The sequence below is a fragment of the Pseudophryne corroboree genome, chromosome 2, assembly GCF_028390025.1.
Source record: "Pseudophryne corroboree isolate aPseCor3 chromosome 2, aPseCor3.hap2, whole genome shotgun sequence".
In the NCBI taxonomy this organism is placed as follows: domain Eukaryota; kingdom Metazoa; phylum Chordata; class Amphibia; order Anura; family Myobatrachidae; genus Pseudophryne; species Pseudophryne corroboree.
The window spans coordinates 436,408,306-436,433,096 of record NC_086445.1 but is presented as its reverse complement, the minus strand read 5'-3'; the positions used below and the strand labels follow the sequence as shown (position 1 = coordinate 436,433,096).

Sequence of the window (24,791 nt, the reverse complement as noted above, 5' to 3'; positions counted from 1 at the left end):
CTGTTTGGTGGGCGTCTGTGTCAGATAAACTAGCAAGTCCAGCAGACATTACCAGGCTGTGGCCAGAGCATGGGGAGAAGGTAAGGCATCGGTTCTACTTAGAGGGGGAACACAGACACAGCTGCACTGTTTTTGGAGCAGACTACCAAACAGTCGCTGACGCGGCTGCCACCAAGAGTGCACCAGCGCTATGCCTTAGGGATCATGGGCTCCAGGGGTAGTATGAGGCCACGATCCCTAGCGTTGATGTCAGCAGTGGGCAGTCAGAAACTCCCCTTGTCGCCCCTCCTTCCCGGTTCATGGCCAGTTTCTACCGAGTCTCCCGCCATGAACTGTTTTCCCGCTTCTGTCTGAGACACTGTGTACTAAGAGGACCCAGTCGCAGCATAGGCGGCTGTGTGACTTGTGCGTCTGTGTTCACTATAGGTTCACGGAGTGGTGCTGTACACTAATAGCATCTGGATCCACTCAGCATTCGCAAACATATTGATCGGTCCTGGAAGCGGGGTAAGTCTCCCTGTATCCCACTCTACTGAGTACGGGTTATACAGCACTAAGGGCCTAATTCAGACCTTATCGTAGATGTGCTAAATTTAGCACATCTACAAAGTCTTCAGAAATGCGGGGGGACGCCCAGCACAGGGCTAGTCCGCCCCGCATGTCAGGCCCGACCTCCCCACCGTGCACAAGTACAAAAGCATTGCACAGTCCGTTGCTGTACGGGTCGCAGCGGATGCATGTGAAGTCATGCAGCCGCTGCGCCCTGCCCCCCAAAGGCCGGGCACACTTGTGTTGCCTCTAAATGGCAGCCAAATGCCGCCAACCCGTCCCCTCATGCCCAGCGACCGCCTCTGCCTCTTCAATCAGGCAGATGCGATCGCAGGGCTAAGACAGCCATCAACTGTCTGGCATGCGCGGCGCACTGCGGCGCCGGTATATGATCAGTTCAGACCTAATTGCTGCTGTGCGAAAATTCAGGTCTGAATTAGCCCCTAAGTCTCTATCTACCTTTTGAGTACGAATAGTTGGATATGTGCATAATGCATACGAGTCTGATATATATTACTGTGGTTTCTTTCGCTATGCGTCTGAATATGGTTAAAACTTTTATAAGGTAATGCAGTAATATGTTTCTCCTATATACTTGAAATGTATCTGTAGTTGATTATTATACTAATGTATAACCTGTGACTGATTGCTAGTGTGATTGCTGACTTTGCTATAATTCTGTCAGTTTATTCTGTTTATTCCGATCCTCAGTGCTGGTGCTAAGCAGGGTAGGGTCGGATTGTATGTCACTTTAACACATCTTAAAGTGATTACAGTCACAAATTGTGTAGTACACTGTGAAAGTGTGATTATTTATCATATCTAAGAGTGGCAAGGGTGAGGAAAATACACTCACAGCAGCACCAACAACAACAACAACAACACTCATATCATGTTTGTCATGCAAAGCTGGGTTAACCTCTCAGGATCTGGTTCAGGATGGTTTGTGTGCAAATTGTTTTAGCTTTCACCATGTTCTCTTAAAAATTTTAAGGCAGACGCAGGTGCAAGTTGATCCCCCATGGGCTTTGTTTTCACAGACATTATCCCGTATAGCTGAGCCAGGAATAGGTTACACTATTAACCCTTATATGCAGCATTCCGCCTGCGGTTTATCATTTCCAGCAGGGGAAGCAGTAGCATCTCAACAGAAACAGGCTGGAAAGCCAGTGGTAAGTAGATCACATAGACATGAAACAACATCTTTACAGTCTACATGAGGACTCATCAGAAGAAGACTCATTACACTCTGGTTCTGCATACGAAGATGTGGAAGAAGGTCTCAGCTCAGTGGACATATCTGAGTTGATTAATGCAGTGAAAGCCAGTGTCAGAACAGCTGACAGAAATTATGGAAGAGGCTTGGGATATGCCCAGTAAGAAGTTTATAATGCCTAGGAAATGGAATTCCAGTTATCCTTTTCCAGCTGGGGACAGTTTAAAGAGGGAGGTAGTCCCTAAAGTAGATAGGCATGTTATTCGATTAGTGCGAAAATCTACATTACCTCTGCCTTCAACATCATTAAATGATGTCACGGATAGGAGAGTAGATGGTTTTCTAAAAAACATTTTTTCCCTGTCTGGGGCAATCATAAGACCAGCCATGGCTTCAGACTGGATGGCTAAAGCAGTGGCTGTCTGGGCGGATGCATTGGAAGGGGAAATTTCAATGACATCTAGGGCCAAATGTAATAAAATGAGATTTTCAGAAAGTGAGAGATTTGGTAAGGTTTTGCATAATTTTTTTTTTTAAAGTGGCAATCATTTGCACTGCAAAACCAGGTTGAGCTTGCTGTGTAAATGATTGCCACTTTAAAAAAACTGCAAAACCTTACCAAATCTCTCACTTTCTGAAACTCTCACTCTATTACATTTGACCCCTAGAGAGCAAAAATCCCGTATTGCACATATCAAAAAGGCTGCAATATTCTTGGAAGAAGCAGCCTTGGATATGGGTACAATTGCCTCTCAAGCATCAGCAGTAGCCGCTCGCAGAGCAGTTTGGCTACGCATATTGGGGGGGATTCCAAGTTGATCGCCCGCTAGCAGTTTTTAGCAGCTGTGCAAATGCTATGCCGCCGCCCACTGGTAGTGTATTTTAGCTTAGCAGAAGTGTGAACGGTTGTATCGCAGAGCGCCTGCAAAAAATTTTTGTGTAGTTTCAGAGTTGCTCAAAACCTACTCAGCGCTTGCGATCACTTCAGACTATTCAGTTCCGGCTTTAATGTCACACACCCGCCCAGCATTCGCCCAGCCACGCCTGCGTTTCCCTGGCACTCCTGCATTTTTCCAAACACTCCCTGAAAACGGTCAGTTGCCACCCAGAAACGCCCACTTCATGTCAATCACTCTGCGGCAAAACCAGTGCGACTGAAATGCATCGCTAGACCCTGTGCAAAACTGCTCCGTTCATTGTGCCCATATGTCACGTGTGCACATTGCACCACATACGCATGCGCAGAATTGCCATTTTTTAGCCTGATTGCTGCACTGCGAACAAATGCAGCTAGCGATCAACTCGGAATGACTCCCCAAGGAAAGCTGATTCAGAATCCAAAAAGGTTTTGGAGTCTCTACCTTTTACTGGAGATATTCCTTTTGGTAAAGAGTTAACCATTATTTTGGAGTCAGAAGCAGACTCCAAGAAAGTAAAGTTTCCTTCCACTTACAAATTCAAGCCTAAAATCCCAGCTTTTCGGTCTCAAGGAAAAGCAATAGGAAAAGGTGATGGCAAACAGTCCAATACAACAGGTTTGGTAAGACTAAAAAGCATTGGGCTACCAGAGGACCGGCTTCTAAAACAGAAGATAAGCCATCAGCTGGATGGTGCGGGCCTCCACCTGGGGGACCCTAGGGTGGGAGGCCGACTTCTTCATTTTGCACAAATCTGGCAGCAGTCTACCACAGATGCCTGGGTGCAAGAAGCGGTATCTCACGGTTATGCGTTTGCTTTCAGGAAACACCTTCCTCTTTGGTAGAGACGAAGGCCAGGGCTTGGCAAGAGGCAGTTCAGAAATTGCCTCAGTCAGGAGTAATCATTCCAGTTCCTCCTGCGCAACAAGGACAGGGTTTCTACTCCAACCTGTTTCTAGTCCAGAAGCCAAATGGGTCGTTCCGGCCCATACTCAATCTAAAAATGCTGTACATTTGGGTACATCTTTTCATATGGAGACTTTACGTTCCATCATTTTGGCCATGAAGCCAGGGGATTTTATGGTGTCCCTGGATATCCAGAATGCTTACCTACATGTTCATATAGCCCTGTCCCATCTGTGCTATCTCAGGTTCGCTACCTTCCAACAGCATTTTCAGTTTCAGGCTCTACCATTCGGATTGTCCAAAGCCCCCCAGAGTATTTACAAAAATCATGGTGATAATTGCAGCTTATCTCCACTAGTATGGGATAAGAATTTTTCCTTACCTTGACGATCTTTTAATCCTGGCACAGCCTCAGGAATTGCTTCTGTGTCATCTGCAACAGACAATAGAGTGTCTGCAGAAGCACGGTTGGCTCACAAATTTGCCAAAATCGTCTCTGGTTCCATCACAGCAGATGACTCACTTGGGGGGTGTATTAGGTTTGAGCCTTCATGGAGTAATTTTACCTCTGAACAAAATATCCAAATTTCAGTTAAGGATTCAGGCGCTTCTACACAGTCAGAAGGTATCCTCTAATGCGTGTGATGGGATTGATGGTCTCAACATTCGACATGGTAGAGTATGCTCAGTTCCATTCAAGGCCTCTGCAACATCTGATCCTTACCAAATGGAATGGTTTTCATCAGATAATAAAAACACAGACTATGGTCCTTACTCAGAAAGTAAGGAGGCCATTAGCCTGGTGGCTACAGACATCCCATCTGGACAAAGGGAGACCATTTTGGATATCAGATTGGGAATTTCTGACAACAGATGCCAGCCTTCGGGGCTGGGGAGCAGTGTCAGGAAGAATTTGTTTCCAGGGGCAGTGGACCAAGGAAGAAAGTTGCCTGCCAATAAATATATTGGAACTTCAGGCCATATATATGGCACTCATTCAGGCAAAGGACATCCTTCAGGGTAAATCCGCTCGGACACTGCGATGGCAGTAGCGTACCTCAACCATCAGGGAGGAACTCACAGCCAGAAAGCAATTATAGAAGTAAGTCACACATTAAAGTGGGCATAACTTCATCTTCCAGCCTTGTCCACAGTGTTCGTTCCAGGAGTCCTAAACTGGGATGCAGATTTTCTCAGTCAGCACACCATTCATGCAAATGAATGGGCTCTATACCCGGAAGTCTTCCAGACCCTGGTCGACAGATGGGGGTTGCCAGAGATAGATCTCATGGCATCCCATCAGAACCACAAGGTTCCCGCATACGGATCAAGAACAAAGTATCCCAAAGCGATCTTTGTGGATGCCGTGTTGGTGAGATGGGACTTTCAGCTGGCCTATGTGTTTCCTCCCATCGCCCTGTTCCCCAGGGTGGTGAGAAAGGTAAAACAAGGTAAAAGTGCTGTTATACTAATAGCCCTGGCTTGGCCCAGAAGAAATTGGTACACAGATCTGCAGAGGATGTCGATGGATGCTCCATTTCTACTCCCTCAACCTCCAAATATACTGATTCAAGGGCCTTGTCATCACAGACATCGAGATCGACTGTCTTTGATGGCGTGGCTCTTGAGACCTCTATCCTGAAGTCAAGAGGATTCTCACAACAGGTAATTCAAACAATGCTCAGAGCAAGGAAACCTTCCTCAGCTCGCATTTATCACCAAATATGGCAAGCCTATATTCAATGGTGCAGTGAATGGAAATTTGACCTCAGGTCTTTCAGAGTTTCCAGAATCCTAGCATTCCTTCAGGCAGGAATGGATAAAGGTTTAAGGGTGGCTTCCTTGAGAGTGAAAGTGTCAGCACTGACTGTATGGTTCCAAAAGAAAATTGCCAACCTACAGGATGTGCGCACTTTTTTCCAGGGAATGCTGCGCATTCAACCTTCTTTTGTTCCTCCTACAGTGCCTTGGGACCTAAGTTTAGTTCTAAAGGCCCTTCAAATTGCCCCATTTGAACCACTTAAATGAGTGAATTTTAAATGGTTGACAGCTAAAGTTCTCTTTCTACTGGCCATGGCTTCAGCTAGAAGAGTTTCAGATTTAGGGGCATTTTTATGTCGTCCTCCATTTCTGATTTTTTTAAATTTAGCACAGCTACGATCAACTCGGAATGACCCCCTAAATCTAGGTATCTTCCTAAGGTGGTGTCTAAATTCCACCTTAACAAAGAAATTGTAGTCCCGGCTTTCCAGGGGCCGGACCTCTCTACAGGAGAAGCATAGTTGGACGTAGTCCGTGCCTTAAGGATCCACGTAGATCGTACCAGTGCTATCAGAAAGACAGATTCTGTCTTTGTTCTCTACGGATTTCACAAGAGAGGTTAACCTGCTGATAAGCAGACATTGGTGAGGTGGTTTTGAATGACGATTTCAGAAGCATATTCTCAAGCTGATCTCCCTGTTCTGTATAATGTCTCTGCTCACTCTACTCATAAGGTAGGTCCATCATGGGCAGCACAACGTGGTGCTTCAGCAGAACAGATATGTAAGGCAGCCACATGGTCTTCCATTAACACATTCATTAGAGATTATGTCGTTGATACCTTTGCCTCTCAGGACGCTGAATTTGGGCAAAGGATTCTTCCGTCCAATCAGGAGCGTCCCCACCACTAAATTGCTTTGGGACATCCCAATGTATCCTGTGGATACCCTGTGGACCCTGCATGGTATGGTAATAACTTTCCGTTGATAACGGTATTTCTCCTAAGTCCACAGGTTCCACAGGGATCCCACCCTGACGCACCTGATTTGATGATCCTTTTACTCACTAACCTCTTCCGTCTTGTACGGAAGGGTGCGCATGTGTGTTCTTCTCACCTGATTAGGGCTCTACATGATGCTCCTGCCTTGAGCTTTGGAAAACAACTGATTTGCCTGAGCCAGGAGGTTGGGGCTATATGGCCGGCCCGTTGCATGCTGGGAGGCCGAAAAGCTTTGACCGTTTGATGCAAATCCGCTGTTGCTCCACCATATCCCAATGTATCCTGTGGAACCTGTGGACTTAGGAGAAATACCGTTATCAACGCTAAGTTCTTACCATAATGTATATATTTCAACTTTTGCTTCATTTACTATCCACGTGGACTATGATTGGGAATGGCAATCTGTGCAAAGCGGAGCAAAGCACCTTGCTCGAAGTGTGGCCAGGGCACATGGTACACTAATTGTGGTCACATATGATGAAACATACAAAATTACACCCCAACATTTTTTAAAAACTTGTGTTGACCATTTGCATGTCGACCTTTTGATCCTGTTGACCTTAGACACTGTTGACATGGTGACCCTGTCAACATTTTATATGTTGACCTTGGGTCGAACTGTTGACTATCTGTTTACTGTAGATCTATTGATCTATACCCGGGGCAGTGCATGGGTAAAGGAAAGAGGGCTGGGAAATACCTGGGGAGAAGAATGAGAGGGTGTATGTTTTGGGGTTATATTTGAGTGCCCAAAAGCAGTGGCATACACAGGTTTATAGAACTCAGGGCAAACAAAAATGGCACCCTTTCAAACAAAAACAAACTCGCAATGGAAGCACAAATTAGGGAAACACAAGAGCATGACACATCAATGTTATAGTGATGAATACCATGTACATACAAATTTGTGAAATGAACTTCAACAAAACATGATGAAGTAAATATAAATAACCCTTTTCCTGACAAATGCAACTCTATGTTCTTGAAACTACTCACTTACTACAACCTATACTGGCCTTTCAAACAAAGTCTCTCAACTTATGCTGTTGCTCATCTCAGCAGTGCACCGTCCCCTGACTCTTTCCTACAATTACATCTATCTACACAGAGATCTCGGGCCAGATGTAATGACGCCCAAGTTCAGGGGCCGTGCATTTGTTTTTTAAAGGGGCAATCATTTCCAGGCAAAACCATGAATTGTAAGTGATTGCCCCTTTAAAAAACGCCCAAGTTCGGCCAACATTCGACACAGCTGCCAAACTCAGGTGTCATTATATCCGACCTGTCAAGTATGAAAACATTGTGCACATGCCCCATCTGCCTCAGTTACACCACTGCTTAAGTGGATTACTGGCAGCTCTGTGTAAATGCAGCAGGCAAGTTGGCATGAAATAGTTGGTTCTATTTTGGGGACATTCATTAGGCGTCCTCAGAACAAAACAAACATTAAAACAATGAGTGTCCCATGTCTAGTGAATATCTTACTAGCGAACAGCTGACATAAAAATAATATATGAAAATATGGTTTGACAATGATATGCTAAACTGAGGTATCTAAACTAAAAAATAATTGTGTAGCACATAATATAATGACATTTTACAATTAAAAAGTACTTACTTTGAACTAGCCACAGACCCCTAAATATTACCACGAATAAGAAAAACTGCATTGTAGATATATCCAATCATAGTTTCATAGTCGTTAGGTTGTGACCTATAGAATACAAAATACAGTGAGACTAGCAAAGATAATTAACTTGCTGATTGATGCAAGTAAGTCTTGAAAAAAAAATATCTATATATGTATTTCTTATCTTTTCTATGAATGCTCTTTTGTATCTTTATTAGATGCAATCTAGCATAGAGCAAAATTATGCTTAGCATAATTTTTGGCCAAACATATATAGACAAACCAACTGTGACCAGGTGACCTCATCTGGTGGGTTCCTAACACTAAGGTTCAAGTCCATGGCATGGGGCCCCAACCCCCCCCCCACCCCCAAGTTAGCACAGGCAAACCGCCCCGAGGCATCACACTAGTAAGAAGTTGAAGTGTTTGTAAATGCTACATAAATAAGAAGTAGAAGCTATGTGTTAGGAGTGTTACCTTGGTAAGAAGTAATAATTGGAGCATTAAAAGGTGTTACATAGGTAAAAAAAATAATAATTAGGCGCTAAAAAAAGTGATTCTTCATAGATCATGCCTATAGTATATGAGATGTTACATAGGTAGAAAAATAATTAGGTGCTAAAAAAAAAAGTGGTAGATTAAGTATTAAAATGTGATGCCCTAAAGCAGCCAGGCCACACCAACACAGGGGCACCTGTGCCACAAACTCATCCCTTTAACTGCCAAATTGTATACTGTACATTTATTCAGGATTTACCATCTTAATACCTTTCACAATATGCAATCTGTAAATGCCAGAGATTCATGCTAATTAAAAACACCTTTGGGTAGGTGATAATCCAAGATGAAGGAGTCCTACTGTATTTAACAACTTTTAACAGTCTGATTATTACATCACACCAATGTAACACTCCTAACACATACTGTAGCTTCTGCTTCTTATTTTAGTAACACTAACTCTTTAACCTCTCACTAGTGTGATGCCTTGGAGCACTTGGCCTGTGCTGACTTGGGGGGTCCCATGCCCTGGATGTAAATCTTAGTGTAAGGTACCCACAAGATGAGGTCACTTGGTCGCGATTGGTAGGCCCATATATTTTTGGCCACAAATTATGCTAAACACCTCAATTGTGCTTTGTGTTAGATTGCAGAGTTTATTATAATTATTATGATTAGCAGTGCTTAGTACTATAGAGTGTAACTCTGCATTTTCTTTTTTCTATGTGGAACCTACAAATCTCAGATTATTAGCAACTCTTATTATGTCTGGAATTAGGGTGTGCTGTCCAAAATTGACCCCCTCCCCCCCTCCTTCCTCATATCTGTTTCTGACGAACATTTCAACAAATGCTTCAAAGTATTTAATGGGAGTTTCAATAAAAATGCTCTCGGCACTATGCTAACTTAAAATTAGAGATGAGCGGCAGGCACTTTTCATGTTTTGTGTTTTGGTTTTGGTTCTAATTCCACTTTCGTGTTTTAGTTTTGGCTTGGTTTTGCCAAAACCCCCCTTTCGTGTTTTGTTTTGGTTTTGGATCTGGATGATTTTTGAACCCTCCCCCTTCCCCATAAAAACAGGTAAAATCACAGAATTTGGGGGTAATTTTTCTCCTATGGTATTATTAAATTCAATAACATTCATTTCCACTAATTTCCAGTCTATTCTGAACACCTCACAATATTGTTTCTAGGCCTAAAAGTTGCACCGAGGTGGCTGTATGACTAAGCTAAGCAACATAAGTGTGCGGCACAAACACCTGGCCCATCTAGGAGTGGCACTGCAGTTGCATACATGATGGCACTATTCAAAAACTAGTCCCAAAACAGCACATGATGCAAAGAAGAAAAAGAGGTGCAATTAGGTAGCTGGATGGTCAAGCTAAACAACACAAGTGTGCGGCACAAACACCTGGCCCATCTAGGAATGGCACTGCAGTGGCAGATTTAAAGGAATGGCACTGCAGGATGGCAGATTTAAAAAATAGGCCCCAAACGGCACATGATGCAAAAAAAAGAAAAAGAGGTGCAGTGAGGTAGCTGGATGGCCAAGCTAAGCGACACAAGTGTGCGGCACAAACACCTGGCCCATCTAGGAGTGGCACTGCAGTTACAGACAGGATGCCACAAAAAAAAACTAGTCCCCTAACAGCACATGATGCAAAGAAGAAAAAGAGGTGCAATGAGGTAGCTGGATGGCCAAGCTACGCGACACAAGTGTGCGGCACAAACACCTGGCCCATCTAGGAGTGGCACTGCAGTTACAGACAGGATGGCACAAAAAATAAACTAGTCCCCAAACAGCACATGATGCAAAGAAGAAAAAGAGGTGCAAGATGGAATTGTCCTTGGTACCTCCCACCCACCCTTATGTTGTATAAACAGGACATGCACACTTTAACAAACCAATCATTTCAGCGACAGGGTCTGCCACACGACTGGTTTGTTTGGGCCCCCCCCAAAAAAGAAGCAATCAATCTCTCCTTGCACAAACTGTCTCTACAGAGGCAAGATGTCCACCTCATCTTCATCCTCCGATTCCTCACCCCTTTCACTGTGTACATCCTCCTCACAGAGTATTAATTCGTCCCCACTGGAATCCACCATCACAGGTTCCTGTGTACTTTCTGGAGGCAATTGCTGGTAAAGGTCTTCCCGGAGGAATTTATAATTCATTTTGATGAACATCATCTTCTCCACATTTTGTGAAAGTAACCTCCTACGCCGATCGCTGACAAGGTTACCGGCTGCACTAAACACTCTTTCGGAGTATACACTGGAGGGGTGGCAACCTAGGTAAAATAAAGCCAGTTTGTGCAAGGGCCTCCAAATTGCCTTTTTCCTGCCAGTATACATATGGACTGTCTGACATACCTACTTGCATGCTTTCACTCATATAATCCTCCACCATTCTTTCAATGGTGACAGAATCATATGCAGTGACAGTAGACATATCAGTAATCGTTGGCAGGTCCTTCAGTCCGGACCAGATGTCAGCTTTCGCTCCTGACTGCCCTGCATCACCGCCAGTGGGTGGGCTAGGAATCTTATCCTTTTCCTTGCAGCCCCAGTGGCAGGAGAAATTGAAGGACGAGCTGTTGACAGGTCACGTTCCGCTTGAGTTGACAATTTACTAACCAGCAGGTCTTTGCACCTCTGCACACTTGTGTCTGCTGGAAAGAGAGATACAACATATGCTTTAAACCTAGGATCGAGCACAGTGGCCAAAATGTAGTGCTCTGATTTCAACAGATTGACCACCCTTGAATCCTGGCAAAGCGAATGAAGGGCTCCATCCACAAGTCCCACATACCGTATATACTTGAGTATAAGCCGACTTTATCAGCACATTTTTCTATGCTGAAAAAGCCCCCCTCGGCTTATGCTCGAGTCAGCACCCCGCAGCACTACGGCTGCAGCAGACGCCGTGGGCTGTGTGGGCGTCTGCTGCAGCCGGCTCCAGGGACAGACACTAGAGGTCATTATTGACTTCTAGTGTCTGTGCGGCGCTGCTATGGGAGAGACGTCATGATGTCTCTCCCATAGAGAGGAGCGGGCGGCCAGATGGACAGAGCAGCAGCAGAAGAAGCGGTCGGGAAGCAGGAGCGGGGCAGTGGTAAGTATTGTTTTAATTATTTTGTGTGTGTTTGTAAGCGGCGACAGGGGGCAAAGAAACAGGCAGCACAACTACTGGGGGCAAAGAAAGAGGGGGCACAACTACTGGGGGCAAAGAAAGAGGGGGCACAACTACTGGGGGCAAAGAAAGAGGGGGCACAACTACTGGGGGCAAAGAAACAGGGCACAACTACTGGGGGCAAAGCAACAGCATGTTTTTATCTGGCACTGTGGGGGGATATCTGTCACTGGGGGTATATGTGGCACTGGGGGCACAGCCCTAGCAACAAGCATTACATCCTGGCAGCAAGCATAACATCTACCGCATGAAACGAGCATGACACCCTAAGCATGAAAACCCCTGGCACTGTGAATTTCCCACCCTAGGCTTATACTCGAGTCAATAATTTTCCCAGTTTTTTGTGGTAAAATTAGGTGCCTCAGCTTATATTCGGGTCGACTTATACTTCGAGTATATACGGTACTTTGCGGAATCACTCCGTCTTAGCTCCTCTTTCAATTTCTCCAGCAGCTTCTGCAAAAGCCTGATGAAGGGGATGACCTGGCTCAAGCTGGCAGTGTCTGAACTGACTTCACGTGTGGCAAGTTCGAAGGGTTGGAGAACCTTGCACAAGATGGAAATCATTCTCCACTGCATTTGAGTTAGGTGCATTCCCCCTCCTTTGCCTCTATCGTAGGCTTGAATGGCCTTTTGCTGCTCCTCTATCCTCTGAAGCATATAGAGGGTTGAACTCCACCTCGTTACCACCTCTTGCTTCAGTTGATGGCGGGGCAGGTTCAGGAGTGTTTGCTGGCGCTCCAGTCTTCGGCACGCAGTGGCAGAATGCCGAAAGTGGTCCGCAATTTTTTGGGCCACCGACAGCATCTCCTGCAGACCACTGTAATTATTTAAAAAATTCGGCACCACCAAATGAATTGTATGTGCAAAACATGGGACATTCTGGAATTTGCCCAGATGTAATGCACGCACAATATTGGTGGCGTTGTCCGATATCACAAATCCCCAGGAGAGTCCAATTGGGGTAAGCCATTCTGCGATGATGTTCCTCAGTTTCCGTAAGAGGTTGTCAGCTGCGTGCCCCTTAAGGAAAGCGGTGATACATAGCGAAGCCTGCCTAGGAACGAGTTGGTGTTTGTGAGCTGTTGCTACTGGTGCCGCTGCTGTTGTTGCTGCAGGAGGCCATACATCTACCCAGTGGGCTGTTACAGTCATATAGTCCTTAGTCTGCACTGTTCCACTTGTCCACATGTCCGTGGTTAAGTGGACTCTAGATACAACTGCATTTTGTAGGACACTGGTGACTCTTTTTCTGACGTCTGTGTACATTCTCGGTATCGCCTGCCTAGAGAAGTGGAACCTAGATGGGATTTGATACCGGGGACACAGTACCACAAACAATTCTCTAAGTCCCACTGAACTAATGGCAGATACCGGACGCACATCTAACACCAACATAGCTGTCAAGGCCTCAGTTATCCGCTTTGCAAAAGGATGACTGCTGTCATATTTCATGTTCCTCACAAAGGACTGTTGGACAGTCAATTGCTTACTGGATATAGTACAAGTGGTCTTCCAACTTCCCCTCTGGGATGACAATCAACTCCCAGCAGCAACAACAGCAGCGGCAGCAGCAGCAACAGCAGGCGTACCACTCAAGGATCCTCTGGAGGAATCCCGGTTAGGAGAGGACTCCTCAGTCTTGACAGTGACATGGCCTGCAGGACTACTGATGTTCCTGACTGAGGAGGAAGTTGACGTTGAGGGAGTTGGTGGTGTGGTTTGCAGGAGCTTGGGTACAAGAGGAAGAAGGGATTTAGGTGTCAGTGGACTGCTTACGCTCTTACCCAAACTTTCACAACTTGACACTGACTTATGATGAATGCGCTGCAGGTGACGTATAAGGGAGGATGTTCCTAGGTGGTTAACATCCTTACCTCTACTTATTACAGAGGCAACACATGGCTTGACACCTGTTTGGATTTGTGGAGAAAAAATTCCACCCCGAAGAGGAGGCTTTTTTGGTAGTTTGCCCAGGCATCACAATGGGCTTCTTCATCCCACGGACAACAGGTGTCTCCCCCGGTGCCTGACTTAAACAAACCACATCACCATCAGAATCCTCATCGTCAACTTCCTCCTCAGCGCCAGCAACACCCATATCCTCATCCTGGTGTACTTTAACAGTGACATCTTCAATTTGAATATCAGGAACTGGACTGTGGGTGCTCCTTCCAGCACTTGCAGACGGCGTGCAAATGGTGCAAGGAGCCACCTCTTCCCATCCGGTGTTGGGAAGGTCAGGCATCGCAACCGCCAACACACTTGGACTCTCCTTGGGAATTTGTGATTGTGATACCATCTCAGAACGCACGCTACTTTTCTGTGGTCTTTCCAGCTTAACTCTTTTAATTTTTCTAGTGGGAGGATGAGGGCTTCCATCGTCATGTGAAGCTGAACCACTAGCCATGAACCTAGGGCCTCAGCCGTTCCTTGCCACTCCGTGGAGTAAATGGCATATTGGCAAGTTAACGTTTCTCCTCAGACAATTTAAATTTAATTTTTTTGGTTCTTTTTACTGAACTGGCTTTTTGGATTTTACATGCCCTCTACTAGCACATTGGGCTTTGACCTTGGCAGATGACGTTGATGGCATTTCATCATCTATGTCATGGCTAGTGGCAGCAGCTTCAGCACTAGGAGGAAGTGGTTCTTCTTGATCTTTCCCTATTTTATCCTCAAAATTTTTGTTCTTCATTATTTTTTAGAGAGATATATAAGACAATATGCAGCACAGGAATGACTGGAATGACTGCTGGACAGGACACTACCACTGGTCTGATGCAGCACAACACAACAACACTGTTAGGGACTTGTGGTTGTTGTTATAATTATTATACGGCAGCAGTGGACATATAGCTGCGCGTATAACGTTACTTGAATGACTGATGGACAGGGCACTACCACTGGTCTGATGCAGCACAACACAACAACACTGTAAGGGACTTGTGGTTGTTGTTATAATTATTATACGGCAACAGTGGACATAAAGCAGCAGCATATATCGTCACTTGAATGACTGATGGACAGGACACTACCACTGGTCTGATGCAGCACAACACAACACCACTTTATACAGCTACACAGTATATATGGTAGCAGAGGACACCAACACTGTGTCTAGCTGGACTGATGCAGCACAATACACTGACTACACTGGACTGGACAGCACAACACAGCACCACTTTATACAGCTAGCAGCTACACTGGATATATGGCAGCAGAGGACACCAACACTGTGACTGGCTGGATTGATGCAGCACAATACACTGACTACACTGGACTGGACAGCACAACACAGCACCACTTTATACAGCCACACTGGATATATGGCAGCAGATGACACCAACACTGTGACTGGCTGGATTGATGCAGCACAATACACTGACTACACTGGACTGGACAGCACAACACAGCACCACTTTATACAGCTAGCAGCTACACTGGATATATGGCAGCAGAGGACACCAACACTGTGACTGGCTGGATTGATGCAGCACAATACACTGACTACACTGGACAGCACAACACAACACAGCACAAGACTCGCCACCCCACTTTCCCGCCCCCACACAGACACTGAACACTGAGGACACATCCTCTCAATACACTCTCCGAGACTGGAGTGAAAATGGCCGCGACGCGTGGCTCCTTATATGGAATCCAAATCCCGCGAGAATCCGACAGGGGGATGATGACGTTTTGCCGCGTTCGGGTTTCCGAGTCAGGCGGGAAAACCCGAGCCGGGCTCGGAACCAAACTCGGAAGGCAAAATCCGGTAGGGTTCGGTTCTCTGAGAACCGAATCCACACATCTCTATTTAAAATATAACTCCACAAAAAAATGACATTTTCATTGAGATTTTCTTTCATAATTTATGTCACGTGCATATTTATCAAAATTATTTTTACTAATATAATGTGAAAAAGGGTATTTTCACATTATTTTAGTATCACCTGAATGCACTGAAGGGCAGTTGAAGGATAATTCTCTAAATTCTCCTCCAAGCCCTTCATTTTGCATTTTTTTTAGTAACCAGATCACATTCTCCCTAACATAGGTATTCTTCAGGTGGGAAGTAGGAAAACTGCATAATTAGAATTGTAATAAACCTCCCCTAAGGGGATGAACAGGAGGTTGACATAATGACGTAATTACCAATGCGTGGTTTGTGTTGAGTGATAACACCAAAACGGACAATCCAATCAATATTTCTCTAACGTCCTAGAGGATGCTGGGACTCCGTAAGGACCATGGGGAATAGACGGGCTCCACAGGAGACATGGGCACTTTAAGAAAGAACTTGACTCTGGGTGTGCACTGGCTCCTCCCTCTATACCCCTCCTTCAGACCTCAGTTTGAGACTGTGCCCAGAGGCAGATGGTGCACTGCAGGGAGCTCTCCTGAGTTTCCTGCTAAGAAAGTATATTTGTTAGGTTTTTTATTTTCAGGGAGCACTGCTGGCAACAGACTCCCTGCATCGAGGGACTGAGGGGAGAGAAGCAGACCTACTTAAATGATAGGCTCGGCTTCTTAGGCTACTGGACACCATTAGCTCCAGAGGGAGTCGGAACACAGGTTCGCCCTGGACGTTCGTCCCAGAGCCGCTCCGCCGTCCTCCTCACAGAGCCAGAAGAAAGAAGCCGGGTGAGTATGAGAAGAAAGAAGGTTTCAAAAGGCGGCAGAAGACTTCGTGAGCTTCACTGAGGTAACGCACAGCACTGCAGCTGTGCGCCATTGCTCCCATACACCTCACATACTCCGGTCACTGTAAGGGTGCAGGGCGCGGGGGGGGGGGGGGGTGCGGCCCTGGGCAGCAATATAAACCTCTTATTTTGCAAAAGGGAGCATATATACAGCTGGACACTGTATATATGCATGAGCCCCCGCCAATTTTACACTTTTAGCGGGACTGAAGCCCGCCGCTGAGGGGGCGGGGCTTCTCCCTCAGCACTCACCAGCGCCATGTTATTCTCCACAGCACCGCTGAGAGGAAGCTTCCCGGACTCTCCCCTGCTTATACCACGGTAGAAGAGAGGGTTTTAAAGAAGAGGGGGGGGGCACATAATTCGGCACAGATAATAATAACAGCGCTACGGGGTAAACATTAAATTGCTGTGTTTTTCCTGGGTCATATTGCGCTGGGGTGTGGGCTGGCATACTCTCTCTCTGTCTCTCCAAAGGGCCTTGTGGGGGAACTGTCTTCAGAAGAGCATTCCCTGAGTGTGTGGTGTGTCGGTACGTGTGTGTCGACATGTCTGAGGTAAAAGGCTCTCCTAGGGAGGAGATGGAGCAAATGTGTGTGTGTGTGGTGTCGCCGTTGACAACACCGACGCCTGATTGGATATGTGAAATTAAGGGCTAAGATTAATTATTACACAAAAGATTAGAGAACAGACAGGGAATCTACCCATGTAGGAAAGGAAATACCCTAAGGTATTACTACTCCCAGGCGCTTGATGCGAGGTTCACCACAGCAGCTGTATATAAACAGGGGTTGGTCAGACCCCTAACAATATGAACAATAAGAAAGATATTAGCGCTTATTGGTCACAAATGCAAAGGTGTGTCACAATTAAATCACAATTTATTGTAGGAGTAAAGTTAAAAATGTAATGCACATTAGTGATTAATAACACATAAAAACACTTAAATGGAAGAAATTGTGTAACTCCCAATGGTGTATCATCCTATTGGAAAATTTAGCAAGAATGGACCTGTTCCTATGAGAGTCCCCTTGGTTAATAAGGTTCAATGTCCTATTCGTGGATTAGATAGTTACCACCAACGTGTCTCGAGGCAATTAGGCGAATCTGCGTCCGCAAGAATGCTGTTCCTCGGCGGGTGGTGAATGATGACTTTCCACGGTGAAATAGGAATGTCCTTGTATCCAATGGAAATGTTCAACGGGGGCTTGGTCCAGGTCCAAAGATTCCAAAGGTATGGGAGTATACACTAGCAAGCAGGTCTCACCGACGCATGCAACGAAACGCGTCGGTGAGACCTGCTTGCTAGTGTATACTCCCATACCTTTGGAATCTTTGGACCTGGACCAAGCCCCCGTTGAACATTTCCATTGGATACAAGGACATTCCTATTTCACCGTGGAAAGTCATCATTCACCACCCGCCGAGGAACAGCATTCTTGCGGACGCAGATTCGCCTAATTGCCTCGAGACACGTTGGTGGTAACTATCTAATCCACGAATAGGACATTGAACCTTATTAACCAAGGGGACTCTCATAGGAACAGGTCCATTCTTGCTAAATTTTCCAATAGGATGATACACCATTGGGAGTTACACAATTTCTTCCATTTAAGTGTTTTTATGTGTTATTAATCACTAATGTGCATTACATTTTTAACTTTACTCCTACAATAAATTGTGATTTAATTGTGACACACCTTTGCATTTGTGACCAATAAGCGCTAATATCTTTCTTATTGTTCATAGGGAATCTACCCATGTCTGTCCCTATGTCACAGAGATTTTCAGAGTCTCACAATGCTCACTATACAAAATCATAGACACTGATATCGACACGGAGTCTGACTCCTGTGTCGACTACGATAATGCAAAGTACAGCCAAACTGGCAGAAAAGTAGTCAATATATGGTTATTGTAATAAAAGATGTTTTGCTTATCACTGATGACTCATCTGTCCCTGACACGAGGGTACACATGTTTAAGGGGAAGAAAGCGGAGGTAAATTTCCCTCCTCTCATCAAGAAAAAGAGCGTGAATCTCCAGACAAGAAGCTGCAGCTTCCCAAAAAGAATTCTCAGGGAGTATCCTTTCCCTAATGGGGCCAGGATACGATGGGAATCTTCCCCTAGGGTGTACAAGGCATTGACACGTTTACCCAAAAAGGTAGCGCTGACTTTACAGCTATTCTCAGGGATCCTGCAGATAGCATGCAGTAAAAGTACTCAGACCGGCGATTGTGTCGGCATGGGTTTATAGCGCTGTAGCAGCGTGGACAGATATCTTATCAGCGGAGATTGAAACCCTAGATAAGGATACCATGTTATTGTCCCTAGTATATATATATATATATATATATATATATATACATTTATATGTAAAAGATGTTGTCTTATATATAAATATATATAAGACATGCCCAAAGAGACGTTAGTCTACTGGGTTCTAGAGTCAACGCTATGTCGATTTCTGCTAGACGTGTCCTGTGGCACATGCAATGGACAGGTGATGCCGACTAAAGGAGGCATATGGCGTTGTTGCCTTACAAGGGTGAGGAATTGTTCGGAGAGGGCCTTTCGGATCTCGTCTCCACGGCTACGGAAGGTAAATCAAATTTTTTGCCATATATTCCCTCACGGTTCGGTCAGACCATTTTAAATTTAAAACCCCTGAACCTTTTCTTAAAACGGTTCAAGTTCAAGATGGAATCACTCAGGGCAGTCATCGCCAGCCTAGAAGGGGGAGATTTTTTGGTATCTCTGTACATAAAGGATGCATACCTGCATGTCCCCATATATCCTCCTCATCAGGCGTACCTGAGATTTGCGGTACAGGATTGTCATTACCAATTTCAGACGTTGCCGTTTGGGCTTTCCACGGCCCCGAGAATTTTCACCAAGGTAATGGTGGAAATGATGGTGCTCCTGCGCAAGCAGGGTGTCACAATTATCCCGTTCTCCTCATAAAAGTGAGATCACGGGAGAAGTTGCTGAGCAGCGTATCACTTTCACTGAATGTGTTACAGCGACATGGCTGGATTCTCAATATTCCAAAGTCGCAGCTGAATCCTACAACTCGTCTGCCCTTTTTGGGCATGATTCTGGACACAGACCAGAAAAGGGTTTTTTTTCCGAAGGGAAAAACGCAGGAACTCATGACTCTAGTCATGAACTTTTTGAAACCAAAACAAGTGTCAGTACATCATTGCACTCAAGTTCTGGGAAAGATAGTGGCAACATACGAAGCCATTCCATACGGCAAGGGCCTTCCAATGGGACCTATTGGACAAATGGTCCGGGTCATATCTGCAATTGCATCAGCGGATCACCCTGTACCCCAGGGCCAGAGTATCTCTCCCGGGGTGGCTAGACAGTGCTCACCTTCTAGAGGGCCGCAGGTTCGGCATTCAGGACTGGATCCTGGTGACCACGGACGCGAGCCTCCGAGGTTGGGGAGCGGTCGCACAGGGATGAAATTTCCAAGGACTTTGGTCAAGTCAAGAGACATCCTGGAACTAAGGGCCATATACAACGCCCTACGTCAAGCGGAGATCTTACTTCGCAATCAACCAGTTCTGATCCAGTCAGACAACATCACCGCAGTAGCTCATGTAAACCGCCAAGGCGGCACAAGGAGCAGAGTGGCAATGGCGGAAGCCACCAGAGTTCTTCGCTGGGCGGAGAATCATGTAAGCGCTCTGTCAGCAGTGTTCATTCCGGGAATGGACAACTGGGAATCAGACTTCCTCAGCAGACACGCTCTGCATTCTGGAGAGTGGGGACTTCATCAGGAAGTCTTCGCGCAGTTTGCAAGTCGGTGGGGACTACCCCAAATAGACATTATGGTATCCCGTCTCAACAAAAAGATACAAAGGTATTGCGCCAGGTCAAGAGACCCTCAGGCGGTAGCTGTGGACGTCCTAGTGACACCGTGGGTCTTCCAGTCGGTATATATGTGTTTCCTCCTCTTCCTCTCATACCCAAGGTGTTGAGGATAATAAGAGAAAGAGGAGTGTGAACAATTCTCATTGTTCCAGATTGGCCACGAAGGACTTGGTATCCGGATCTGCAAGAAATGCTCACAGAAAATCCGTGGCCTCTTCCTCTAAGGCAGGACTTGTTACAACAAGGTCCGTCTGTTCCAAGACTTACCGCGGCTGCGTTTGACGGCATGATGGTTGAACGCCGGAACCTAGCGGAAAAAGGTATTCCGGATGAGGTCATTCCTACGCTAATAAAGGCTAGGAAGGACGTGACATCTAAACATTATCACCGAATATGGAGAAAATATGTTTCTTGGTGTGAGGCCAGGAATGCTCCTACGGAAGAATCCATTTTCTTTCAAAAGGAATTGGCCTCATTACCTGAAGTACAGACTTTTGTGAAAGGAGTACTGCATATTCAGCCTCCTTTTGTACCTCCGGTGGCGCCTTGGGACCTTAATGTGTTGTTAAGTTTCCTTAAGTCACATTGGTTTGAACCACTTAAGACAGTGGAGTTGAAATATCTCACCTGGAAGGTGGTCATGTTATTAGCCTTGGCTTCGGCTAGGCGAGTTTCGGAATTGGCGGCTTTATCACATAAAAGCCCTTATCTGGTTTTCCATATGGATAGAGCGGAATTGCGGACCCATCCTCAATTCCTGCCTAAGGTGGTCTCATCCTTTCATATGGACCAAACTATTGTCGTGCCGGTGGCTACACGTGACTTGGAGGATTCCGAGTCCCTTGATGTGGTTAGGGCTTTGAAAATTTACGTGGCCCGAACGGCTAGGATCAGTGAAACAGAAGCACTGGTCGTCCTGTATGCAGCCAACAAAGTTGGCGGCCCTGCTTCAAAGCAGACTATTGCTCGCTGGATCTGTAACATGATTCAGCAGGCGCATTCTATGGCAGGATTGCCGTTACAAAAATCGGTTAAGGCCAGGGCCGGACTGGCCATCTGGCACTTCTGGCAAATGCCAGAAGGGCCGATGGCCACTTGGGCCGGTCCAGCGGTCACTGAGACACGCTGCCGCTCAGTCCGGCGGCAGCATGTCTCAGCTGTCAGGAGAGGAGAGCAGAGCGCCCGCCAGCGTGGCTGTGTCTGGTGCTGCGGCGGCTTCGTTCAAACCAGCCGCCGGTTCGTGAGCCAATCAGAGCTCGCGGACCGGCAGCCAATCAGAAGCCGCCGGTCCGCGAGCTCTGATTGGCTCACGAACCGGCGGCTGGTTTGAACGAAGCCGCCGCAGCACCAGACACAGCCGCGCTGGCGGGCGCTCTGCTCTCCTGATTCACCCCCGTCCCTCACAGCCCGGAGGAGCAGCAGCAGCAGTAGCAGTGCAGCAGCGGTAAGTAGCTGCAGCACTGGCTGCTGTGGGGACAATTGTATATCTGGCACTGTGGGGGCAATTGGCTGGCACTGTGGGGCATTTGTATACCTGGCACTGTGGGGGCAATTGTTTACCTGGCCCTGTGGGGGCATTTGTATACCTGGCACTGTGGGGGCATTTGTATACCTGGCACTGTGGGGGCGATTGTTTACCTGGCACTGTGGGGGCATTTATATACCTGGCACTGTGGGGGCATTTGTATACCTGGCACTGTGGGGGCAATTGTTTACCTGGCACTGTGGGGGCATGTGTATACCTGGCACTGTGGGGGCATTTGTATACCTGTCACTGTGGGGGCATTTGTATACCTGGCACTGTGGGGGCAATTGTTTACCTGGCACTGTGGGGGCATTTGTATACCTGGCACTGTGGGGGCATTTGTATACCTGGCACTGTGGGGGCAATTGTGGATCTGGCACTGCACTATTGGGGGCATATAATGTAAATTTCGGCTCATACCGGGTGCTATAATGTAAATTTCGGCTCATACTGGGTGCTATAATGTGAATTTCGGCTCATACTGTGTGGTATAATGTGAAAGAGGCACCAGTACTAGATAGTATAAGGGGTCCTACTATTGTGGTGCATAATGCGTATAAGGGGTGTATGGTGTGATAAACTACACTGAAGGACACGCCCCCTTTTGAGTGGCCACGCCCCCTTTTCCGGAGCGCGAGCGCGCTTATTTACAAACTTCACATTTACATACCCCCACTTAAAAATTTCCACTTCAACCACAGGTTGTGTGTATTTTAATAGAAAATGATGTACGCTTCTATGTTGTTAGAATATTAATTATATTTGTAAGAGCATAGACTAATAAGTGGGAGGAGTCAGGAATAGTAAGGGGAGGAGTCACAGAGGTGGGCCTGTGTGCTTCAAAAATACCAGGGCCTATTTTTAGTCCCAGTCCGGCCCTGGTTAAGGCCCCTTCCACTAGGAAGGTGGGCTCTTCTTGGGCGGCTGCCCGAGGGGTCTCGGCACTACAGCTGTGCCGAGCTGTTACTTGGTCGGGTTCAAACACCTTTGCAAAATTCTATAAGTTTGATACCCTGGCTGAGGAGGACCTCCTGTTTGCTCAATCGGTGCTGCAGAGTCATCCGCACTCTCCCGCCCATTTGGGAGCTTTGGTATAATCCCCATGGTCCTTACGGAGTCCCAGCATCCTCTAAGACATTAGAGAAAATAAGATTTTAAACCTACCGGTAAATCTATTTCTCGTAGTCCGTAGAGGATGCTGGGTGCCCGTCCCAAGTGCGGACTACTTCTGCAAGACTTATATATAGTTATTGCTTACATAAGGGTTATGTTATAGCTCATCGGTCTTGGACTGATGCTATGTGGTTGTTTTCATACTGTTAACTGGGTAGTTTATCACGAGTTATACGGTGTGATTGGTGTGGCTGGTATGAATCTTGCCCTTGGATTAACAAAAATCCTTTCCTCGTACTGTTCATCTCCTCTGGGAACAGTTTCTCTAACTGAGGTCTGGAGGAGGGGAATAGAGGGAGGAGCCAGTGCACACCCAGAGTCAAGTTCTTTCTTAAAGTGCCCATGTCTCCTGTGGAGCCCGTCTATTCCCCATGGTCCTTACGGAGTCCCAGCATCCTCTACGGACTACGAGAAATAGATTTACCGGTAGGTTTAAAATCTTATTTTGGATTGCACCTCCTGTGTGTAAAATTTTATAAACTACAAAAATTGTCCTTTCACTTTTTACCGTATCTGCTACGGGTGCTCCTCGGGTAACGCCAAGAAACATGGATTAATATTTAATTTTGACTAAATGCCAATTTTGGCTATACTTTGTACTAGATAGTACACTAGATAGTCAAGATTGAATTGACTGCACAGGTATACAGTATGTGCTCTAAGGACTATGTAATCATTACTCACCCTTTAATCTGCACTGCACATCCAGTGTGTTTATAAAGGATTGATTAAGCAGCCTCTGTTACCATCTGTCTATAATTTGCGAGGAAATATTTTAAGCCAAACTGGTACACTCGGTAAATAAAGTTTATACTTTGTGTTATTTGGTTGGTTGACATTTACTGACAATTTCTATAATATGCACTTATTAAATCTAAAGCACTTATTAAATGTAAAAAGTTACTTATTTGCATGAAATTCAAACATTGGTGTATTTTAAAATGACTCACTGATATACTGTACATTCCCTCTCATAGTCATGCTGTGACTCATGTTTTACAAACACATCATTATGGAAAAATGTAGGATTTCTAGAAGGAGATTTCTAAACTCTTGATTTCTAAACAAAATTTAAAAAAACTCTTCAATTAATTAGTATACAAAAGTGAACAGAAAAATAAAAGGTTATCTCAGAAAAATTCATATCATTAAACAAGTTGGGTGAAATGTGAACATTTATATGCAGCATACAGTATTATGTTATTACTCCCCATGATCTGATGGGAGTTTAAATTCCTAAAAGGAGTCTATCTGGAGTAGCAGCAAAGTTTTTTCTTTAGAGATGGAGATTAACGTTTGTCACCCACCATTAGATTTATTTATATGTAAGATATAGCTAAGGATCACATATGCTGCTTTCCATCAACATGAAATATATTTTTATATATATATATATATATATATATATATATATATTTCTAATGTGGCTACTCCCTCTCTCTGAGTGTCATCTCTGTCACGCCCACATCTCATACCTGTCCACCACTCCTTATCTTCCTCTCTCTATCTGATTTCTATTCCACCTTTGGGGTCTGCAGACATTGCAAGTAGGGGTAAGTGGTGTCTTCCTCACCTTCCCATTGCTGCACACCACCACACACTGCCCCTGTCTGTTTTTCTACTTTTCTGCTCCCCTCTCTGTATCTTTTTCATCTCTGCCTCTCTCCCCCATCTTTCTCTGTCAGCTGCTGGCCTCCATCCATGTTTTATTCATCCATGTCTCCCTTTTACTCCCAATCTCTCTCACTTCCCGGAAAGTGAGTCTGTGGCAGTATATAGTAGGCAGCTGCCAGTGAGAGCTGTGAGGTGGTGGAACTGTTATATACATGGCTT

At 45.6% G+C, this 24,791-nt stretch overlaps 1 protein-coding gene across 4 annotated transcripts in view; it reads right to left on the bottom strand.

The window, feature by feature from the left end:
• HHLA2 (HHLA2 member of B7 family) overlaps nt 1-24,791 on the bottom strand; it is a 127,871-nt gene that overhangs the window by 69,745 nt on the left and 33,335 nt on the right. For all 4 annotated transcript variants that reach the window (XR_010223106.1, XM_063953625.1, XM_063953627.1 and 1 more), the window contains exon 2: nt 7,968-8,063. Coding sequence is in view for 3 of the 4 variants with exons in the window: in XM_063953625.1 (XP_063809695.1) it covers nt 7,968-8,019 (52 nt within the window). In the remaining variant the exon portion in view is untranslated. The remainder of the gene's footprint in view (nt 1-7,967; nt 8,064-24,791) is intronic.